The sequence below is a fragment of the Benincasa hispida genome, chromosome 5 (genome assembly GCF_027475165.1).
Source record: "Benincasa hispida cultivar pf3 chromosome 5, pf3_genome.v1.1, whole genome shotgun sequence".
Taxonomy (NCBI): Eukaryota; Viridiplantae; Streptophyta; class Magnoliopsida; order Cucurbitales; family Cucurbitaceae; genus Benincasa; species Benincasa hispida.
Window position 1 is genome coordinate 45,291,810 of NC_143482.1, and position 18,625 is coordinate 45,310,434.

Here is an 18,625-nt window from a genome sequence, read left to right on the forward strand (position 1 = left end):
TTTAATATATTCTGATGTAAAGTGAGCACCCATTTATAGTAAGGTGAGAAAGATTTACAAAACAAATTATACATAAAAATAGGAAGAGTATAGGAAGAATTGAAAAGTTGTTTCAACAGAATACCAGATAAGATGATGGAAGTCTTGCCCCCATGCAAGGAAGTGCTTGGATCCAAATGGATACATAAAATCAAATACCATCCAGATGAAAAGATTGAAAGACTCGAGGCTGATCTTGTAAATCAAACTAGTGTCAAATGAGTCTAAGGACTATTTATAACAATTATTCTAACTTTCGAGACGAAGTGCCTATTATAAAACTTATCAAATAGACAACTATTTGGAAACCTCAAGATAAAAAGTGTATTGAAAAGCTTTGTTTTTTTTCAATCTCAAACTGAATTAAGATTTCAATAATATGTCTTTTATAAAGTCATAAATATTAATTTCATCTTAATAAAAAAAACAAAGGAATAATAAAGCATACAATTATCGTGTGGGTTAGTTTGAAATTCCAAAATTAAATAAAGCCCAAATAAATCCCAACTATCCTACTTCTCTTAATATAACGAGTTAAAAGACTCATGACATGTGAAATGTTAGAGAAAATGGTATACAAGAATGGAATATAATAGCAAATTGATTATACTTCAATTATAATATTTAAACTCAAACATAAACTAGATAGTGTAATAAGAATTAGATATGGAAATAACCAAAGACTTGAAATAACATCAAGATCTTTGGAGATCCAAATCATAGTCAAGACAGCTTCTGATAAGCGCTATCTTGAAAACAATTATTTGCTCTGCACGGACTGCAAGTAGAATACAACAATTGCCTCAATAAGATACAATGACTAATTCTAATAGAATTGCATCTCGAACTACTCGGATCTCGCAGAACTCTTGGATACTTGCTCTCAACTCAAGATAAGATCAAAAAAAAGAAAGAAAGAGAAAGAAATGAGAGAACTCTTCTATTTGAAGTGAGATGCTACAAATGAAGAAACAAGATAAGAACAATAGGCTAGTAACTTAGTAACTCTTCAAAATACAAAATAAAATCATAAAATATAAAAATTGAAACATTTGTCAAATTTAACTCAATTGAGTTGTTATTTAACCTAAAATCAAACATAACTCATTCAAATTTAAGAAACTATAAATTTAACTTTCATACATGTTAAATCTATACCTGAAACATTATCTTAATTTGTAATGCCTAAAAGGATTTTTTTTGTTTAAATGATGTTTTTTTAAAATATAATGACAAAAAAGGGGTTAGAGGGAAACTTTTTCTAAGAACAGGTGTTTGGGAAAACTATTGAAAAAATTAAGGTAGTGAAATCGTGTACCGGGTACACGATTGCCATGTGGCAAACTCGTATACCCGGTACATGAGTACCATTTAATCCAGTCAGCACCACGTCGGCTGACTGGTTGACCAGTCAGACACAAACTCGTGGACCCGATTAGAACATGTTCCTTCTTTCAAGCTCAAAACTTGGGTGTGCTATCCTTTATAAGGAGAAATCATACTTATGTCAGTTTGTACTTCAAAAGTTTGACTTTCCCTGTCAATGGATGTCACCGTATGTGCAGATGTTCGTTTTTCCCACCTCTTAAGTTTTTTTAGGGCATATTCTGTATATATGTCTCCACGATTGAGTGCTTCACTGATTTCTTGTCTCCGACATTCAAAATACAGTATTGTGCGATAAAATGTTAGCCTAACCAAAGAAGTAATTGGTAACATTCTAGCACCTTTGAAAATACCGTTCATGCATTCAGCTGCATTGCTTGTCATCCACCCATAGCGGTACCCACCGTCGTGTGGCTGAGTCCATTTTTCCAAGTCAATGTCTGAAAAATATTCAAGACATTCAGGGTGCAATTGTTTCAATTCTTTCATGAACCGAATGAACTTACGCCTTTGGTGTTGATTTTCTGCCTTAAACACCAAATTTTTTAGTTGCTTTGATTTGTATTTCATATTGAAATTACTGGCAACATGGCGAAGACAATATCGATGGGACGCTCTGGGTTCACTCCAACCAATTTTTTCATTATTAATTGCAGCAAGAATGCCCTTATGTCTATCAGAAATCAAGCAAATACCCTCTCTTTGGGTAACATATTCACGCAATACCCACAAAAACTATGACCAACTGGACAAATTTTCACCTTCGACGATGGCAAAAGCAAGGGAAAATATATGTTCGTTTGCATCAATAGATAAGGTTGTCAATAATTTTTCCTTATACTTTCCGTAGAGATGTGTTCCATCATGGCCTACAATGGTTGAACCCTTCTCTTGCAGGACCAAAGGACCAAAAAACTCGTCCAAAAATAGTTGTACTTAACCAATCTGTTCATGTTCCTGGATTGTAATGAACAAGAGCACTCAACCAATACGGAAGCTCCGAATATGATTTCTCCCAATCACCAAACACAGCAATCAACGCTTTTTCTCTTGGCTTGCCACACCCGTCTATAATTAACATTATAGCCATATTGTTTTTTAATGGCTTCTTGGAGTAGGGCCACAGGTAGAGATGTCCACGGGGTAGGGCGGGGCCGGGGATGTCATTCCCCATCCCCGTCCCCGCTCCCCATTTCATTTCCCATCCCCGTGAAATTCCCCACGAGGATCGGGGTGGGGATTCTCCGCAGGGAATTCCAGGGGATCGGGTTCCCTGCGGGGAATTTTTTTCTGTTACATTTTTTTTATATAAAAAACCAATTAATTTAAATCACTAATGTGAACAAATTTTAATTAAATAATTAACTTTATCACTACATTGTTTATTATGGTTAGTTTTATCTGACAATTTGAATTTAAAGATAAATTACTCAAATTTTGGTCTACAAAAATGATGCTTGGTTTTATGATGTGGAAATGTGGATGAAATGCGATGGTGAAATTGTGTTGAGCACTTAAGTTTCCTCAGCGGAATTCAAGTGTAAATTCCACTGAGTTTCCTGGTAAGTCCAGGGTCGAACTCATGGACTTGTGAAAATAGGTTGCGGTAGTAATTTTTAGGAAAACTTTGCGATAACCAAATAAATAAATAGTTGTTGAGGTTGTCGTTTGCGTCAAATGAAAAAAAATAAACAAATGCGGCGAAGTTTGAAAAGAGAGTTGAAAAACGGAAAATGCGATGAATATGCAGTGAATAGGTTGAGAAGGGTTTCAGCTAACACTTCCTAGGATGCGTTCATGCCTTGCAATCATGCAACATGCATACAACAGTAAACCACCTTTCGGTGCGAATGCCACGGCTTCTAAGGCTAGAACGCATGCAATATATGTGATAAGTCTATAGGACCTACACATAAGCCTCTATTCTTATTTATGCGATGACAACATGACACACACACAAATAAGGCGACCACATAATATCATTCCTATCTCTGGATGCATGCGATGCAAGTTGGCAAACAGAGCTTATCTCTAAGTCCCTATCTCTTGTTTATGCAGTTCTAATCTTGCTCTCTCGAGTCTAGATTCTAACCCAGCTCTTTTGAGTCTTAGGTTCTTTCTTCAGACTCTTTCTCGAGTAGCTCTAAAGGGGTATTTGGCATAGCATAACACAAGATAATCGCAAGCAATGAACTTCCTAGGTCATGTTAGCTTAGTTCTTCTCAACCCATTCGACTAGTTTAGCTACTCATGCATACTAGAAAAGTGAACAGATGTAGAATAAGAACTTCCATTGTATAAATGTAAAGATGAAGTACAAAACAACAATGCAAGAATAGAATAAAGAGCTTGGTAGCAATCTCTTGCTACCCAGGATTTTACACTATTTTTCTACTCGTGTTCAAAAGATAATCTCGCTCTCGCGAGAGTCGGCCTGCTCTCTACTTCTACGCCTCAAGATTCTCTCTCGAGTTGCCTTGAGCGATCTCCGGCGTCTTTACTCTTCTCGTGCTCCACCTTAAAATAAAAAGGAAAAACTATGGACAACGATGAACTGAGCTCTCAAATTCGTGAACAAGTGAACTGGTTAACTGATGGAACCCCCATTCTGAAGGAATGGTTTTAATTCCCTGACTGATGCGCCGAATATTTGTCACCGAAAAGTTGAATGTACTTGTTATCGTTAGCGGCTGTCAGCTAAATTCGGATTCGACCGACATCAGTTTTCTATCCCATCGCAATTAATTATGCCTTTCACCCAGATGCGCTTACCAAGTTGCACTGACCAGGTTGCGGTAATCCTTCTTGGACAAATATTTGTGAACACAATCACCGCAAATCCTTGTGGTGATGCTGCGCTCGACCAATGATTTCCTATGATCGCAATTTTCGCCTTGCGTCAACGCATATTCTGCATAAAAATACAAAAATCAACAGTTCCTATGCGATGAACGCATGCGACCGCAATATTATAAATTTGATGCTTTTTGGATGCAATTTAACATGTTTTATCAACGCAAGCCAGCATTGTTTAAGAACTTGACACTATGATAACGTGCATTTCTGCCCGTTATCAAAAAGCTAATTGATTTTTTAGTAGAAATAAATAAATATAAATCAAATTATTCACATATATAATCTCAATTTAAACATATTCATTATCTTTCCCAATAAATAATCAAATTTGAAATTTAAATGTAATATTTATACAGTAATAATAATAATAACATAACATTAGATAACTATACTAAATAAATATGTAAAAGTTAATCGGGGCGGGGACGGGGACGGGGAATGCATTCCTCGTCCCCGTCCCCGTTTAGCTCACAAGGAATTTTTTTCTCCCACTCCTTCCCTCATTTTTCGCATAATCGGGGAATCCCTGCCCTGTCCCCGTGGGGAAATTGGACATCTCTAGCCACAGGTACTCCAAGATCAGCTCTAACTAAATTTTAAATTTCAATACTCATAAAATTTGAATCAAGCTGTGAATGATCCTATGTCAATTTTGAAAACAAACATGAGTGTTCTCTTTGAAGTTTGGTGATTTCGAACATCCCATGAGTTTTACGGCGACATGCCCGTAACCTCCAAGTACAACCGTCACTCCATGATTTACATTTAACATACAAAAGATCTTGATTTGATTCCACTACAACAATTTCATAGTGTTCTGTCACACAATATTTCTTTACAACAAGCTATAAATCTTCTTTGGTATTAAATAACATTTCTTTTTGTATTAAATTATAGTTATCTACACCTATATTCCTTTCTTCCAAAGTAGACCTTAGTTCACACATTGAATTTGTCATTTCCCAATCTATTTGAGAGAACATTTCCGACGGTACCAACTCAAGATCATGTTCCCCACTACTGTCGTTTCTAAATAATTCATCAACTTCAACGTCAATGTCACTATCTCCATCATTTTCAAGTTCAAGAATAACTAAATTTCAGGACGCATCGACATATTTATTATGATTTTTTCAACCGTTATAGTTGACAAAAAAAAATATATGTTAATATGTCAACCCAACAAAATCCAATTTCTAAGTTAACTAAATATTATACATTTAAATCAGTTCAAATCTAAGATTCATAAACTATATATTTAAATCAGCCCAAATTTAAGATTCATAAACTATATATTTAAATCAGCCCAAATATAAGATTCCATAAAATATACATTTAAATCAGCCCAAATCTAAGATCTATAAACTATACATTTAAATCAGTCCAAACAAAAACAAAACAATATATCCTTGAATCATACATTTAATTCAACCCAAATGCAAACAAAGTAATATATCCATGAATCATACGTTTAATTCAACCCAAATGTGTGTGTATATATATATATATATATTTGAACCAATCTTCATTTTTATAAACATATACATATATTTCTACATTTAACTCAACAAATACATAATCATACAACGAATTAATCATAAAAAAATAAATAAACAAACATAATAATCCAGAAAAATAGCCCAACAAAATCTAATTTCTAAGTTCATAAACTACATTAGACAAAATCAGCCCAACAAATAGATAAATATATACATATATTTCTAGATTCAACCCAACAAATAAATCTTGGATCCATAAACTACACAAAGTTCAGCCCAAATGCAAACAAAATGGTATATATAGGAAGATTACATATTGAAAAACAACTAGAGAAAGAATTTTACCATAGAAGATAGAAGCAAAATGAGGAAGATTTCGAACAATTTTGGACCGACGAGCAAATGGAGGCGTTTGGATGCACAAGACAGAAGCAAAATGAGGAAGTTTTCTGAATTTTGGATAGAGAAATGCAACAAAAGAAGGAAAAATAAGGCAGAAAGCTCGAGTGGGACGGAGAAGGAAAAAGGTCGGATGAGGAAGAAGAAGGGACGCGGCGGATTTAATGGAGAGGAAGTTGTGTACCGGGTACATGACTTAAGGTAATCGTGTACCGGGTACACCATTATCTCAGTCAACCCTGCATGACTGCCACGGCAAACTGCACGTGCTAGATGGACAAGAACTCGTGTACCAGATACACGATTTAGAGCTAATCGTGTACCCGATACACGATTAAGGTATAATCGTATATCCGGTACACGATTTAAAAACCTATTTTTGGGAATACTTTCCCTCCAGCCCTATTTTTGTCATTATATTTTTAAAAAAATCTCCTAAAAGGCTAAAACAATATATATATATATATATAATGAAAAACTATCGATATCTTTGGTGCCTAAAACTTTTGTATATAGATATATCTTATTTTAGATTAATTTAGATTGAGAATAAAGTGCAAATTTATATGTACCTTGCCTCTTGTTTTGTTTGTTTGTTTTTATATATATATATATATATGACTAAATTATAAAAAATATTTTTTAACTTTACATTTTTTATCAAAAATTTTAAGGAACTTTCAAAAAGCAAGAAAGTGTTAAAATAAATCATCAAAAGACCAAAGAATTGTCTACTTTGCCAAGCTTAAAATCAACCACATCAGTCATGTAATTAATTGCTAGCTTCAAAACCAAATATTTTAATGATAATAAACTCAAGTTGTTATACTGATGATTTTTTAGTATCTCAAAGTATTTTCTTGTAGAACTCGAAAAGATGCATCTTGAATTGTTCAAATCGGAGTTGAAACGAAAAAGATATGGGTAAAAGAACATTGGTAGTAAAACTCAATATAACCGATGACGTGGAGACATGACAAGCGTCGACCAACCGTAAGATACCATATGGTAGATTGTTGAAGAGATGAAAAGAAAAATAAAAAGAGAAGGAGAAAAGTGAGATCACTCACAATCAAATGAGATTGCAACATATGGCATCCCAAATCTTTTAATTAAAAAAAATTTCCCGCTCAAAAACCATTCCCAATTTTTTTTCCTTTCCAACCATCCATTCTTTTTACCCTCAATCCAATAGTTGATATTAGATCCTTCAATTTTTATAATTAATCACCCTTCATCCTCTAGCCACCCCTTGAAAAAAAAAAAATCCAAGCGTGTCAAATTATTAGAGTGTAATCTGTTAGAGAAAATTAGTAGAGTGTCAAAACTAAGCATGTGAACCTTACCTATTTAGAGATGATTTTTTTCATTTTATTATTAAAACCAGTGTTTTATAGCAAGGTGCGGGTACACCTTGGATTGTGAGAAAAAAATTGGTTGGATCTTGAATTAGCGAAAACGATTCAGGTTTCTCTTTAGCCTAGGTGAAAAAAAGAAGATCGTCCAAGTTTTGTTCTCAACCGCAAGATAACTTTTCTCAGTAAAATATCCAAGAAGAAGTCTTGGAGACTGGATGTAGACAAATTGTCGAACCACTATATATTCTGGCGTCTTCTTTTCCCTAAACTCCTTTCATTTTTTTCACTTGGTTTCTTTTTTGATTTTTAGATTGCATGTTAAGATTGATTTGTTGATTTGCATAATTAAGATATTAGCTATTAACTTGAATTTGTTGCTTAAGGTTATTTTCTTAAATTAAAATTCAAGTTTAGTTGTCATATTTAGATTAATTTGAATTTCAAAGTTAAAATTAGTAGACAACCCTATTCACCCCCTCTAGTGTTGCCATTACATTTTACATTAATGTCTAATTTAAACCACATCTTCTTAGCATAAGATTCAGCTACAAACTTAATTATAAGTGATCAAGAGATTAAAAGGATTAAGCAGATAATAATTGTGATATAAAAATTTAGTAAATTGAATTAAAGACCCTTTGAATAAGTGAACCTCCAATTCTTAAACACTAAAACCTCCAAATCAAATTGATTTCAACCTCAAGGGTTAGATTTGATATGGTTTGTCGTTGAATTAAAACTCTTGTGTCAAATAACAAGTTTCTCGACTCAATATTTAAACATTCTTTAAGATAGAATGATCAATTCCACCTGAATGTTCTTAGAACGCAACTCAACACATAAATTGCAAAATTCAAGTTCTCCTAGCTAAACTTGAAATAAATACAAAGGCTAGAAATTGACTAATCGTGATTTGTCAAAACAACTTGATGACAAGGCTTTAGTTGGTCTCTAATGAAAATCTCATTGTCACATCGTAGTTCATAGTAAATTGACAAAAATATCCCTACTTATTATGTCATTAAAAGACAATTGAAAATAATAAAACTACATTAAAATTATTAAATTAAAATATAAATAATAATGTGTGATTCTGGATAGTTTAAATCAAATTGCACAAATAAAAGCCAAGCATTAAAATGACAATCAATTAACTAAACCGTATAATCCAATGGCTACAACAATTTCTAAGAACTATGTATTTAGCAAATATTCATATAGTCACATAATAACATCAGTTTCTTGTCTAAAATTCAATGACAATCAATGTTGGGTGTATTTCCATGATCTCAACCTTAAAAAATCCATTTCCTAAGTTCCAAAATTATCTTATAAACTCCACCCATGATATTTTGTGTAGGTAAAATTCTCTCGGAAGAATTTTCGTCCAAACGATGCATAGATTATATTTATAAGATTTATCCATGCAACATTGAGATACTAAGACTAACATCTCAATGTTGCATCTAGTACATGAAAACAAAAGAAAATTGTTGTTCTGTCGAGGCATTGTATATGTCGTCTTCGACTTATGGACGAAAAATTTAAGAGTCATGTGTGTTTCATGTTGCAAGTCTATAATGTTGCATTTCTCATTTCTAATACATCAAGATGCTTAAATGTAGGGTTATTGATTAATTAGTTTTATCTATAAAAGGAGATCATATGAAAAATGTAACCGATTCTTTCATTTCTTTGGGTTACTGGCCATCCATCGAGAGTTTCGGATTTAATATCAATATTTTAGCAACAAATCCAATAAATCTAAGCGTAGTGCTTGGTAAACTTCATATGGCTTTGATGTACTTTTATCTTCAACAAGCGGCTCAACATTCAATGCGGATCGAAGCATATATTTGCCAAGTTGGTTAAATGCTGTTAATGAGAAGAGTAATTCCTTATTGGTCGAGTTGCTTCGCCCCTCTCCCTATCGGTCTACCATGCTGATTGCAAGGATGGACCCGATGAAGTATCTCTTTGGAAAGCCAGCCTTCATGGGTCAACAATCTCGCGATCTCCGAAACGTTTTCCTTCCTCGTCGAAGGTCAAGGAAGTTGGTGACTTGATGACAGGGGAGCCGGCGACTGAAGCCCCGGTGAACGGCAACCTTTTTGGTTTGCCCAATCAATCCTATGTCCTCCGAGTCGCACGACGTTTTAACCGAAAGAACTTCTTGCGCAATTCGCACATTCATGCCCATAATAGAATCTGTAGCTTGAGCTGCTGGGTGAATATCCCTTGCTATTGAATCTGCTCCAGTTATCTCATCTATAGAAGATTTTTCCAGGCCTGTTCAGACATACAGTTCCAGCGGAAGACATTGAAGCCAGGAAGTTCGATGTGAAGATAGCTAGGCTCTTTATTTGTCATCTGATGTGCTTCACGTGGTCGCCCTACTAGCCGCCTATCCTAGATCTTCCCATTTTCAAGAAGATCCCGCTCGAATTTGGCAAGAATCTCATTTTATGGTAGTACGAAGGGGACTTTAGGGCTTGTTGGAGGTTCTAAGCATAACAAATCATTTTTTGTTTGGTCAGGGGAGAAAGAGTTTAGGAAACCAAGCATGGTTTAAGTGAAAATTAATACACATTCAAGGAGTTATACACGAGTTTGGTTTTCTTGGTTTGAAGCGATGGTCACATCTTGATGCTGCCAGGCAACACCTTAACGATGTGATGTTATTTGTTTGGTTCTAATGATCTTCTGGATTCTAATTCTCTTTTCTCAATTTCTGATATTCTAAGTTCTATTAATCTTATGTTTCTCAATATTTCCTTTAATTGCTTTTTCACTCTAAGTGCTAGATTTATACAAAATAAAAAAAATATGTGCGTGAAATGATTAATTAAGTAAAGGATTTGAATACTTAGCTGAAGCAAGTGAGCGCCTAGTGTTAGTGTTTTCATTTTGGAAAGAACATAAAAAATAGAGAAATAAATAGAAGGATAAATAACCCAAGCATGTTGCTTGAAAAATACAGAGAGGAAGGAAGGATGTACGCTTACCCTTGAAGAATTTCCCTTCTTCACGTTTTCCTGTCCATGGTCACGAACTCTCCCTCCACCTATCTCTACGAACAGAGCATTGAACATAACTTCTCTTGGACACCACCACCAAAGCATTCCTTGCTATTTTCAAGGAAAGAACCAAAAAGGAGTTGTGGACTCTTCTGGGAATTTTCGTGAAGGAATTGAGATTTCTTTGAGAGAATTCTTTTGAGAGAAAGAAGAATACAGAGAGTTTTTCAAATCTGTAAGCTTTTCATGTAATTCTTTTAACTCTCCCTATGATGTTCTGTTTTTTAAAGAAGTGCGGGGAGTTATTCAAAATAACTCCCTTCAGCTTGTAGAATAACTCCCATATTAAATTTAATATAATTAAATTAAAACTTTATATTATATCATATATAATATAATCATCACATGTTTGAATCACATTCAAATTATATTCTCTCACATAATCTATAGCTTTAATATGAATTATATTCATATTAATTTTAACCTATAGTTATATATGAATCTCATTCATAAAATTAATATTTGAATCATATTCAAATATATTTCTCTCTCATGAAACTTTATATTATAATGTATCCATATACATTATATTAGTTGCATCTCATACAATTAATCTCCTTAATTAATTTGAACATTTCGAATTAATCCAAAAATAACTGATTCTTATTTAACCCTTATTGAGCTAGCAAGAGAATCTTATGGACCTACATATTAGAAACTCCAATAGTATGAGATTAATTAATTAAACTCTTTAATTAAATTAATCAACATTCATTAATCGTTGGTCACTCCACTAAAGACTGACAACTACACTCTTTGCACTGTAGATATATTTCTGTGTCCATGAATATAACCAATCAATAATAAGTAGTCCCTTCACAAATTGGTCGTAACTACCGCTGGGTCAAAATTATTATTTTCCCCTATAGTTACATCTAACTCCTTAAGTACCATCGATCCCTCTAATGAACAATTAGTTATAGTTCAACTATAAACTAAACTCCCTCGCTGGTTAGTGAGAGGGTGATATGTCTCATTGTTCAAGACCCAGAATCAGCCCTTAAAGGAGCAATTCATCTACTTTCCCTCAAGACGAGAAGGAGTAAATTTCATCTTGTGTAGTTGTGTTTCTATTTCCCCACTTGGATGAATCCCCAAAATAGTAAACATATTACGTCAATGAATCTGGTAACTCTTACGCATACAGATCAAAGGACCGCTCTTATAAGTAGGAGTTTACAACTCATTTAGCATTAAGGTTAATTTACCTATGGTCATCCTAGTGAAATGTAAGTCTCTTTAAGTAACGGTGTTATAAAGAGAGACTAATAATTTCGTGATCTAGTCTTATACAAACTCTTTATATAAGATAGTCACACTCACATATCTCCACATGAATGATTGGATCAGATCACTTGTAATACTTTACAACAATTATAACAATTATAAAGTGGGTCGTATTCATAATATCACTAGGATAAGGTACTCGGTCTTATTCATATACTATAGACCATTTAAGTTATTAGTTAAACATGATCCACTTGTTTGTTAATACATACATGTTTGAACTACATTAAATGACCTAGGATTATCTTATTATATTGGAATTAGGTTAATGCAAACTAAATGTCAAATAAAATAACACTTAATTTTATTAAATAAAAAATTTGTGTCCAAATAATTTACAAACTACAAAACTCACAAGATTTAGGGCATCAATCCCAACATTGGGTACTCAAACTGTCAATAAATAATCCATAGAAATAGCTCACAAACATGCCCTAACATGCCCTTCAACCTAGCTCCATCACCTTACTTGTCTCGTCCCTAAAGACTAACACAAATCCTTTTAGCATGTTTTATCCTCATTCACATGGTTCATATAGAAAAAAAATCCTAGCTAGAAGTTGCCCAACATAGGATTTTTCTAAGCCATACATGATTACTTTTGGAGTTATAACGATTGAACTATTAGAAAGGGAGGTGCACTTTGTTGTCATAGGTATTAACTGTCAATTTTCTAAAGTCTTTCTTAAGCATACTTACATGTCTTCAGAATAGCCCTCATTCAAATGTGGTCTCAATTCATTCATGTATTCCTTCTCTAGAGCGTCACATGCCCACTAACTTTTGTCTTGGTTTGTCCTCGAACTATCTCGTATTAGGAGATATTCTACCATAAAACCATACGTAATTCCCCAAGCCCATACTCAGACCAAGATTAGAATTTTGAATTCAACACACACTCTCGTCATTCTCCTGCATCTTCTACAACCTGTCCCCATCACCATACTTATCTCGAATAGCTAGAAAGTATGTGCATGTGGACAAAACATACTAAAGGACTTGTGTTGGTAAGTAGGGACAATTCTCACTCTTGCAAGTAGCTCAATATAAGTAAGGTGATATGGCCAGATTGCAGGGGAATAAGATGAATATTAGGGCTAGTTTTGAATCTTAAGCTTAGAGGCATTAGTAGGGGTGTTCATGAAATGGGTTGGGTTGGATTGAAAGACTTTTTAGATCCAACCCAATTGTTCGAGCTATAAATTTCTTCAACGCAAATAACTCTAATTAAAAAATGAATCCAACCCAACCCAACCATAAAATATTTGGGTTGGGTTGGTTCAGGTTAATCGGGTCATTTGTTTAAAATTTTGTTCTAAAAAGAAGCACAACGTAAATATGTAAAAAAATTATTTACTTATTTTCATATATTGAATTAAGATTAACCACTCAATTTCAATTTAAATAGTGAAAATTTTCTTTCTAAAATGCAAAGAAACTACTTTTAAGAGTTGTTAAAGAATAAATTATTAAAAAAAATATTGAAATTAAATAAAATTAAAATTAATATATGTATAAAATTTTCATTTATTTGAACCAAACCCAACCCAAATGAGTTGATAACCCAACCCAAACCGCGCGGGTTGGGTTGGGTTGATTGGTTTTTTCAGGTCATCAGATTTTTTGAACACCCCCTAGACATTACAATACCATGTTAATATTGGTATTTTAGGGAAGATATCCACCTTGGCTCGTTATAGTTTACCTAGAATTATATTTTTAAGTGAGATCTCTTGCCATAATTTTACATGAACAAGAGTGCCCAAAAGATTATATAGCAATTATTTTCTAAACTTAAAAATGAAAACATTTTTTAAACGTAAGAATCAAATACAAATAGTAGAACCTAAACCCCAAATAATACAATTTTGACATAATTTTTATCCATGAAGGACCAAGAACAAGATAATTGGGAATACTAAAGATAAAAAGATTAACCTTTTTTCATAAAAAAAAATAAAAAATAAAAACTACTATCTTGCTAATACTATTAAGAAGATCCTAAAAAAGGGTTAAACTATCCACAAACTACCTTATCTGAAAAAGAATCTTACAGTTAAGCTCCCAACCATTGGAAAAGAAAAAAAATAATAATAATAGAAAAATAAACAGAAAAATAAAAAGGGGAGATGAAGAGAAAAAGAAAAAATAAAAAGACAAAAAAACCATCATCATCTTTTTAAAGGAATCTACGGCGGCGATGTGTTCCAAAATTATCATCTCCGATTTAGGGTTTTTACCCAAAATCCACCAGACATATATAAATCCTTGAAGCATCGAAAACCCTTTTTTCTTTCTTCAGTGCAGTTTCAGCTGCCCTCCGATTGAAACCCTCTGAATACCAAATCTCCGTCTTCTTCTCCACCGTCGGATCCCGGGTTCCGACCATCTATCCCTTCTTTTACCTTCCCTCTCCTCCACTATCATTTCGCCTTCACAACAACCCTAAAAAACAAACAAACTCTTGTTGTTCTTACCTGTTCTGTTTTACCCCCAACAAAAATTCTTACAAAAAAAAAAAAATTCTTCGTCGTCTTTCCTACTATCAATTTCATTCCGTCGTTCTGTAGGATTATCTTGGTGTTACTGCTCCATTCTGAATAATAGAGGAGAGGGAAGCGAGTCAAAGATCAAAAAAATCTAAAAAATTTTTGAAAAAAAGAAAAGAAAAGAAAAGACAAGAAACCCAGCGACTTTTTCTCTCACCATGGCTCAGGTTCCACCTCAACCTCAAGTTCCCAACTCCGGTGCCGATCCGGCGGCCAATGGAGGGGCAAATCAGCATGTGACGACGTCGTTGTATGTTGGGGATCTTGACGTCAACGTCACCGATTCCCAGCTTTATGATCTTTTTAATCAGGTGGGGCAGGTGGTTTCTGTTAGGGTTTGCAGGGATTTGACCACCCGCCGATCGCTTGGTTATGGTTATGTCAATTACAGCAACCCAGTGGATGGTTTGTCAAACCCTTCAATTTTTAGTTCCTAAATTCCTGTACATTTTGTCCTCTGAATATATGTGTTGCCATGTTTGAGTCTCTGCTTGAGTTTTCTGTTTTGTATAATCCCCTTAGCATTTTAGGAATTATGACCTCTTGTTGTTGCTTGCTTCGTTTTGGGAAGAACAACGCATGTCTGTTTTACTGGGCTTGGTAAATGTCTTAATTTCATTCACATGTGAGGAAACGTTGCTGTATAGTCTTTCATTTAATATTCTTGATGGTGTAGGATTCTTGTAGTTAGGAAGAAATGCGTGGCTGAATATGTATCGTTGTATTGTTTCTACTTAATTTCCATTTTTTATCATGTATTTTCTGTTTTCCTTACTGGATTTTTAATTTGGGCCATTTTGAAGTTATTCTCGTTTTGTAATGTTGGGTGCAGAATGAATTAATGTTTTATGTTTATTTGGTTTAATCAATGCTATCATGTCCTTAGCTTCTGCTTGATTATGTTTTCTTTTGTATCTGTCTGAAGAATTATGTCTTATTGTATCTTTTTCTCTTTCTTTTCTTTACCAAACTTCATGACAGCTTCAAGGGCATTAGATGTGCTAAACTTCACCCCTTTGAATGGGAATCCCATTAGGGTCATGTATTCACATCGTGACCCTAGCGTGCGGAAAAGTGGGTCTGGAAATATTTTTATCAAGGTAAGTACTGTAGCAAGATCTTTTTTTCTTATCTCAATGGCTTGGTTGTTAGATGTTTTGACTTAATGCTGCTCTTAAATGATAGAACTTGGACAAGGCAATTGATCACAAAGCGTTGCACGATACTTTTTCTGCATTTGGAAGCATTCTATCTTGCAAGGTTGCTACAGATTCATCTGGCCAATCTAAAGGCTTTGGTTTTGTGCAATTTGACACTGAGGAAGCTGCCTTAAAAGCTATAGAAAAGTTGAATGGTATGCTGCTAAATGACAAGCAGGTGTTTGTGGGACCTTTCGTTCGCAAGCAAGAAAGAGAAAGTGTCAGTGAGAAAACAAAATTTAATAATGTTTTCGTTAAGAATCTAGCAGAAACTACAACTGAAGAAGATTTGAAAAATATGTTTGGGGAGTTTGGACCAATCACCAGTGTTGTGGTGATGAGGGATGGGGAAGGAAAATCAAAATGCTTTGGCTTTGTAAATTTTGAGAATGCGGATGATGCTGCTAGATCTGTTGAAGCACTTAATGGAAAGAAGGTTGATGGGAAAGAGTGGTACGTTGGAAAAGCCCAGAAGAAATCTGAAAGGGAGGTTGAACTGAAAAATCGATTTGAGCAGAGTGTAAAAGAAGCCGCTGACAAGTATCAAGGTGCAAACTTATATGTTAAGAATTTAGATGATAGCATTGACGATGATAAACTGAAGGAGTTATTCACTGGGTTTGGAACCATTACCTCATGCAAGGTTGTAAGGCCTAAATATGTTTTGTAGTCTTAAATCCTCCAGTTGAGTGTTAACAAATGTCTTGATCCTTTACATACCTGCAGGTTATGCGTGACCCCAATGGAATCAGTAGAGGATCTGGCTTTGTTGCATTTTCTACTCCTGAAGAGGCTGCAAGAGCTGTGAGTTACATTATTGTGCACAAGAACATTGTTTAGATTATTCTTGATATATGGTTGATTGGCATATTACAGTTAATTCATGGAACTCTTCTTATCTGTTTCTGTAATCTGATAGCTTGCAGAGATGAATGGAAGAATGATTGTGAGCAAACCTCTTTATGTTGCACTCGCACAGAGGAAGGAAGATAGAAGAGCTAGGTTGCAGGTATGTCTGCTAATTATTATGTTTCGATTGTGGATGGTGCTATTCTTTCTTTTTTTATACATTAACGGTGTGTTTATATTCATTTATGCATTTCCTCTTTTGTTTGACATTGACCGTATTTTATGTGTGAAAATCAGGCACAATTTTCCCAAATGCAGCCAATGGCAATGGCATCTTCAGTTGCTCCTCGTGGCATGCCAATGTATCCTCCAGGTGGTCCAGGTATCGGACAACAAATATTCTATGGACAAGCTCCACCTACTATTATTTCCTCACAGGTGACTTTCTTCTCTCCAAAAGAAAAAAAAATCTAGATCGTTGTGGTTTGCATGTAAAATGATTATTTTTTCTATATATGTTCGATTGAAGATGTTGTAAATTCTATATAAAATGGTTTGCAATTAAATCATTCTGTGAATTTTTTCAGCCTGGCTTTGGTTATCAACAGCAACTCATGCCTGGAATGAGGCCTGGTGGAGGTCCCATGCCAAATTTCTTTGTACCAATGGTTCAGCAGGGCCAGCAAGGGCAAAGATCTGGAGGCAGGCGTGCTGGGGCCATTCAGCAAACCCAGCAGCCTGTTCCTCTGATGCAGCAGCAGGTTGGTATTGTTTTTTCTGCCTTCTTTTTTCCTCTTTGCCCATGATTGCTCGTTCTAAGCAAGACACTAACGCCATATATTTGTTAACCTGAAAGATGCTACCAAGAGGACGTGTCTACCGTTATCCTCCTGGACGTGGACTGCCTGATCTTCCCATGCCTGGTGTTGCTGGAGGCATGTTCTCTGTTCCATATGAGATGGGTGGAATGCCACCGCGAGATGCTGTCCACCCTCAACCAGTTCCTGTGGGTGCTTTGGCTTCTGCTCTTGCAAATGCAACTCCAGACCAGCAGAGAACGGTAGGGTTTAGGATCAATTTGTCATCAAAATTTCCCTCTTTAATTTTAGATAGTGATATATTTTGGTGAGGTGTATGTGAGGACGATTTACCCGTGGTAATTTGGCTTTCAATGCACGCTTACTGCAAAATGCATAACATAGGAACTACATAGTAAATGATACAATTTTGCCTCATTTTGAGGCTGTTGATATAATAACAGAGCATTTTGCTGTAGTTAGCTTGTCTTTATGTGTTCTATCATGTCATAACTGCCTGTTTTATTTTCTTCAGATGCTGGGGGAGAACCTTTATCCACTTGTGGAACAGCTAGAGCCTGATAATCCGGCCAAGGTAACAGGAATGCTATTGGAAATGGACCAAACTGAGGTTCTGCACTTGCTCGAGTCGCCTGAAGCTCTGAAAGCAAAGGTGGCGGAGGCAATGGAGGTTTTAAGAAGCGTTGCTCAGCAGACCGGTAATGCAGCTGATCAATTGGCTTCACTATCCCTGACTGACAACCTTGATTCCTAATCTGAATCTTGCAACAACCCCTTCTGTTTTTTTCATGAGCCACAAACTTGGTGCTTTTTATTGACACTTTGAGATGCGAAGTTCAACTATTTTTGTTCGAACCGAGTGATGATTTCTATATTACTGGCAATGATTGTGGGAACCTATGCTTAAGTTTTGTTGTGAAGCGTTTTGCTATCATTAACACACTTCAAATGTGCTATGGAAGTTACCTTTTATGAGTTTTGGTTTGATTGAAATTGAATGTTTGAATTCTCTTATGATTTGTAATGTTTCTAAACTAATATGGAAGAAGGAATGATGCTAGTTGAGACGTGTTTTAAGTTAATAATGTCATCGACTAAAATTTTGTTTAGTGAATTGAATTTTCAGTTAAAGTTATATTTAATACTCAGCACATAGGTTCATATTTTTAGACATTTTCATAACTTTTACTTGTTCATGAGTATGATGTAAGAGGTGAATTGATATTTTTATTATATCGTAAAGAAGCCTATGTAAACATATAAACTTGATTAAATGTATAAAATGTCTATCTATTAATTTAAATATTTT

General features: G+C 34.7%; 1 protein-coding gene across 1 annotated transcript; it reads left to right on the forward strand.

The window, feature by feature from the left end:
• Window positions 1–13,936: 13,936 nt before the first annotated feature.
• On the forward strand, window positions 13,937–18,309 carry PAB2 (poly(A) binding protein 2). Its single transcript, XM_039031752.2, has 9 exons — window positions 13,937–14,855; window positions 15,432–15,550; window positions 15,636–16,292; window positions 16,376–16,453; window positions 16,569–16,658; window positions 16,796–16,936; window positions 17,086–17,259; window positions 17,355–17,558; window positions 17,831–18,309. The coding sequence occupies exons 1-9, from the start codon at window positions 14,609–14,611 to the stop codon at window positions 18,068–18,070; spliced, it is 1,950 nt and encodes a 649-aa protein (XP_038887680.1). The 5' UTR covers window positions 13,937–14,608; the 3' UTR covers window positions 18,071–18,309.
• The last annotated feature ends 316 nt before the right edge of the window (window positions 18,310–18,625 follow it).

Excerpts from the sequence above, each read along its gene's own strand:
- PAB2 (XM_039031752.2), top strand. The coding sequence starts at position 14,609 with ATGGCTCAGGTTCCACCTCAACCTCAAGTTCCCAACTCCGGTGCCGAT. Across the intron at positions 16,937-17,085 it reads CTACTATTATTTCCTCACAG|CCTGGCTTTGGTTATCAACA; the intron begins GTGACTTTCTTC and ends GAATTTTTTCAG. Across the intron at positions 17,260-17,354 it reads TTCCTCTGATGCAGCAGCAG|ATGCTACCAAGAGGACGTGT; the intron begins GTTGGTATTGTT and ends TTAACCTGAAAG.